At 48.7% G+C, this 4,834-nt stretch overlaps 1 protein-coding gene across 1 annotated transcript; it reads right to left on the reverse strand.

The window, feature by feature from the left end:
• Positions 1-730: 730 nt before the first annotated feature.
• On the reverse strand, positions 731-4,210 carry LOC103239312 (hydroxycarboxylic acid receptor 2). Its single transcript, XM_008005060.3, has one exon. It carries the CDS (start codon positions 4,132-4,134, stop codon positions 3,043-3,045), a length of 1,092 nt encoding a protein of 363 aa, XP_008003251.2. The 5' UTR covers positions 4,135-4,210; the 3' UTR covers positions 731-3,042.
• Between the last annotated feature and the right edge of the window lie 624 nt (positions 4,211-4,834).

Genomic DNA, 4,834 nt, shown 5'->3' on the forward strand with positions numbered 1-4,834 from the left:
AAACAGACAAAAAAAAAAAAAAAAAAAAAAAAAAAAGGTGTCTGTAAGAAGAGGAGAGGACACAGAGGGGACCGCCATGTGGTGACAGGGGCAGAGACTGGAGTGAAGCGTCTACAAGTCAAGGCAAGTCCAAGAGTGCCAGCAGTCTCCTCAAGCTCGGAGTGAGGCGAGGCATGAAACAGATTTTCCCCTGAGCCTCCGGATGGAACCAACCCAGCCAACACCTTGATTCTGCACTTCTAGCTTCCAGAGCTGTGGGAGAATACATTCCCATTGTTCCAAGCCACCCAGCCACAGGAAATGAACACGCAGTCACCAACCTAATTCTCACCTCAGGGCCTTTGCACCTGCCGTTCCCTCTGCTTGGCGTGTCTTTCCCCCAGACTTTTGCATTGCTTGCTCTGTTTAGTCATTCATGGCTCAGCTCAAGGTCAATGCCTCATAGAAGCCATCCCAGTCACCCCAGCCCCAGTTACTTTTTATCCCCATTGTCCCACTCCACCATGGTCATCCCCACAGCCACTCCAAGGCCCCTTTTTATTCCTGCCTGCCTCCCCACCTCAAAAGTCAGCTCGATGAGAAGAGGACTGTGGCTGCCTTGTTCCTTGTTCTATCTCCACCACCCAGAACAGCCCCTGGCACACAGTTGGTGCTTAATAGATAAAACTGATGGAATGAGGCTGGGCACAGTGGCTCACACCTGTAATCCCAGCACTTTGGGAGGCTGAAGCGGGTGGATCACCTGAGGTCAGGAGTTTGAGACCAGCCTGGGCAACATGGCGAAACCCCCATGTCTACTAAAAATTCAAAAATTAGCCAGGCTTAGTGGTGCACACCTGTAATCCCAGCTACTGGGGAGGCTGAGGCAGGAGAATCACTTGAACCCAGGAGGCAGAGGCTGCAATGAACCGAGATCACACCACTGCACTCCAGCCTGGGTGACAGAGCGAGACTCGGTCTCAAAAAACAAAAAAACGGATGGAATGCCTGAATCAGTGAGTGAATGTGAGTTGTGGAGGTCCGAACACCCCAAACCACCTCATCCCTTGAAAGAATCCGGGTTTCACAACAAGGCTCCCCACTGACTCATGCCTCCGAGGCTGGGGGAATCCCTAGTTTCCTCTGAGCTCATCCCTGACATCTCTTCCTCTTCAAGGTGATCCTTGCTTTTGGCTTTTTACTTGTACGTTGCTTGGTGATACAGACGAGCCAACTGCTCTGAAAGCACAGAGGTAATTCCAGAGCGCCCACCTTTCTTCATTTACTGTCATTCTCTCAGAGCTGGGAGCCCGTCTCTAAATTCCTTATCTGCGTTCGTGTCAGGAGGTTGAAGCAAGCCTCGTCTTGCCAAATAATCAAGGAGTGACAGAGTTGGAAATGAAAGCGTAACAGAAACTTGGACCGATCACAGACTCAAACCAGTACATCTCCTTTCCTTCTCCGAATCGGGAACTGAAACCATTCCATAGGAAGCTCGCTCTTCCCCCTCCTACGGAAAAATATCTGCCTGGCTTGATTCCCTTTTTATATTGTTTATTATTATTATTTGAGATGAAGTCTTGCTCTGTCACCCAGGCTGGAGTGCAGGGGCACCATCTCGGCTCACTGCAACCTCCGCCTCCCGGGTTCAAGCAATTCTTCCCCCAGCCTCCCCAGTAGCTGGGACTACAGGCGGCCACCACTATGCCTGGCTTATTTTTCTTGTATTTTTAGTAGAAGCGGGATTTCGCCATGTTGGCCAGGCTGGTCTCAAACTCCGGACCTCAGGTAATCTGCCCGCCTCGGCCCCTCCAAAGTGCTGGGATTACAGGCGTGAGCCACCATGCCTCGCCTTGATTCCCTTTTTAGTGCACAAATATGCACTAACAGCAATATTCACCAAACTCTAATAAAATGTGAGTGCTCTTGCAATCGTATCTGTACTATCCTTCCAAATTATTTTTAATCCCAGCTCTTTCTATCTTTGTTTAGACACAGGTGCAGTTTCTGCTTAGTTGTCTCATGATGTAGCTCAGTGTCTGTGTCTCTTTCTTACTTTGCAGGGTGGAGTACTTTTCTACCAGGACATAGTTAACAACCCATAAAGGTCTCTGCTTAAGTAAGAAGCCCATTTCTGTGAACCATAACCCAGACATAGCAACGCCAGACTGTGTCTCCTATCAAAATTTATTGAAATGGTAGATTTTTGGTAAGTACAGAAACACAAGCGCAGGAACCAGGAGGAACGTGCTCCCCTCTAACCATGGGGAAGCGGCACGTTTTCCTTTTAATGGTAAAAGCAAACAGAGGTGGGAAACAGCTTTCCATCCTGAAGCCGTTTCAAGTGCTCAACCCTTAGATTATATAAACAAGAGAGGAATGGATTGCATTAGTCACTGGTTGAAAGCAGCAATGCCATTTCCTTTCCCATAATAACACTGTTTAGCTCAGTCCCTTCTGGGGCTAATCCCCTATTACACCCACCGGAAACATAGATATTAACCAAAGTATGTGAGTCTCTTTCCTGAGTCCATTTCTGCTAATGCTTGTCCGAAAGAATGAATTGGTCCACGGAAGCCAGGTGACCTACTGGCTTGTTTAATGATGCCTGGGCTCCCTCCAGGAGCAACTTAATTCCCTCCAATCTCAGCTCTCCTTATCCCCGCTGTTTCAAACAGGCTAGATATCACCCCAGGAGCTGAGCCCCCCAGTCTCAGGCAGATGTGGGAAGAAGGCCAACAAGTCATAAGTAGATCTCTGGCTCCAACTCTGCTCAGCGCAAACGCTGACAATTTGCCATCTTCAGTCCTGCGAGCATCAGAGATGAAGCAAAAGTTTCAGATGCCTAGAAGCTTTACTCTCTGTTCCTCCAGGATTCCTGCGGTCACACCTTGCAACCAGTCTCCCACTCGTCTGCCACAGTTTCCCTAAATCGGATTCTCCGAATCTGGAAGTTCCAGGAAACCTTAGGCCGAGTCCAATGACATTACTTGATGCAACAGCCCAACTGTTTCTCCAGAGACCCTCGTTCTTGGTGACAATGTCCCTTCTTGGCATGGTTATTTAACGAGAGGTTGGACCCAGATAAGAGGGGCTCCATGGCTCACTGGAGTTGGCCATTAACGCCTCTGGAGCGCCTCTGGTTGTGTTCGGGTCCCCCGTGAGCTCAACACTCGTGCTGCGGTTATTATCTGGCTCACCTGTCATCTTCCTCCGGAGGCAGCGGTTGATCAAAGTGGAGAAGAAGTTGGGAAAGGATGGGCTGGAGAAGTAGTACACCACGGGGTCCAGCATGCTGTTCATGTAGGTGAAACTGAGAGTGATAAAGAACGCCAGGTCCACCGAGCGGTACACTTCACAATTCTGCGTGCCAAAAGTGTGCAGGAGCCAGAAGATGCGTATCCGCACAGCCACGCTGGGAAGGAAGCAGATGACAAAGACGATGGCCACGACCATGATGAAGGTGATGGCTCTTTTGATCTTGGCATGCCGGTCCATTTGTCTCTGCCGCAGGCTCCAGATAATTCTGACTGAGCAGAACAGGATGATGCCCAGGGGCAGGAAGAACTCCAGGAGGAACATGGCTTCGTGCCACCGGAAGGTATCGCAGATGCTGAAGCTGCTGCACAAATTTGCAGTGCCATTCTGGATCGGCATCTTCCTCTTCAGGAGGTGGACTGTCAGGCCAATAGTGACACCCCACAGAAGGCAAGAGATGATGGCTGCTGTTCGATTGGAGATCTTGTTCAGGGCGTGGTGGGGATGGACAACCCGGAAATACCTGTCCACGGCCACCACCGTGAGGAAGATGATGCTGCCCTGGCGGTTCATGGCCAGCATGAAGAGCATCAGCCGACAAGGGATGTCCCCAAACTTCCAGTCCCAACGTCTCACATAGTTGTCCATCAGGAATGGCAGGCAGATGATCAGGAGAAAGTCAGCCACTGCCAGGTTGAACAGGAAAATCCGGCTGGATTTCCAGGACTTGAGGTGGAAACAGAAAATCCACAGGGCAAGGCCATTGCCCAGAAGCCCGAAGATAAACTCCAGCCCCAACACCGGCGGCAACACCTTGACAATGAAGTCATCTCGGAACACACAGCAGTTCTTCTTGTCTATTACCAGAAAGTGATCTTGCGGATGGTGCCAATTCATGAGTGCGGCTAGTTGGTCCGATGGAGTGCCTTGCCCAGCGAATGCTCCAGCAAGGAGGCGTGTGTCTGTGTGGTGAACGTGTGGTTCCGTGCCTGCCTTTATGTCATGTCAGGGTGTTGAAATAGATGACTGAATGGTTACCAGGAAACTACGAAATCTCTCTCTAAAAAAAAAAAAAAAAAAAAAAAGGGCCAGCAAGGCTCTTATGCAACCTGCTGTTTGCATAAACAAGTAATAAAAATCCCCTGGGCAGACAGGAACCCACAAAATTTCTTAAATGTAAAGGATAAGTTTAGGCAAGCCGACTGTCATTCGAAAATTAGTGAAACATGAAGGATATCCCTTTGGAAGGTTGGGTACCTGCATGCCAATTGAGTACTCAACATTGCAGAATTAATTCACCGTCATTTGCTTGGCTTACATAATTAACAAAACAACAACAATAGCAATAATAATTTTCGGTGCCAAACAGTGAGGTTTTCCAGGAACACTAAAAATTAGCATGAAAAATTAACAGGCATATGACATAAACAGTAGCAGACATATGAATTCTTTTGGAAATGTTGAGAAGACAGTAGTCGCCTGTTCGATGAGGACAGACTAGTTGAATTTGACCACTTTTCCTATGCCATCTCTCTATACAAACATGGATTGCTTTTCCACATCAGAACTCTGCCGTTCATCTCCAGTTAGGGAAAAA

Source organism: Chlorocebus sabaeus, chromosome 11, assembly GCF_047675955.1.
Source record: "Chlorocebus sabaeus isolate Y175 chromosome 11, mChlSab1.0.hap1, whole genome shotgun sequence".
Classification (NCBI taxonomy): domain Eukaryota; kingdom Metazoa; phylum Chordata; class Mammalia; order Primates; family Cercopithecidae; genus Chlorocebus; species Chlorocebus sabaeus.

Excerpts from the sequence above, each read along its gene's own strand:
- LOC103239312 (XM_008005060.3), bottom strand. The coding sequence starts at position 4,134 with ATGAATTGGCACCATCCGCAAGATCACTTTCTGGTAATAGACAAGAAG.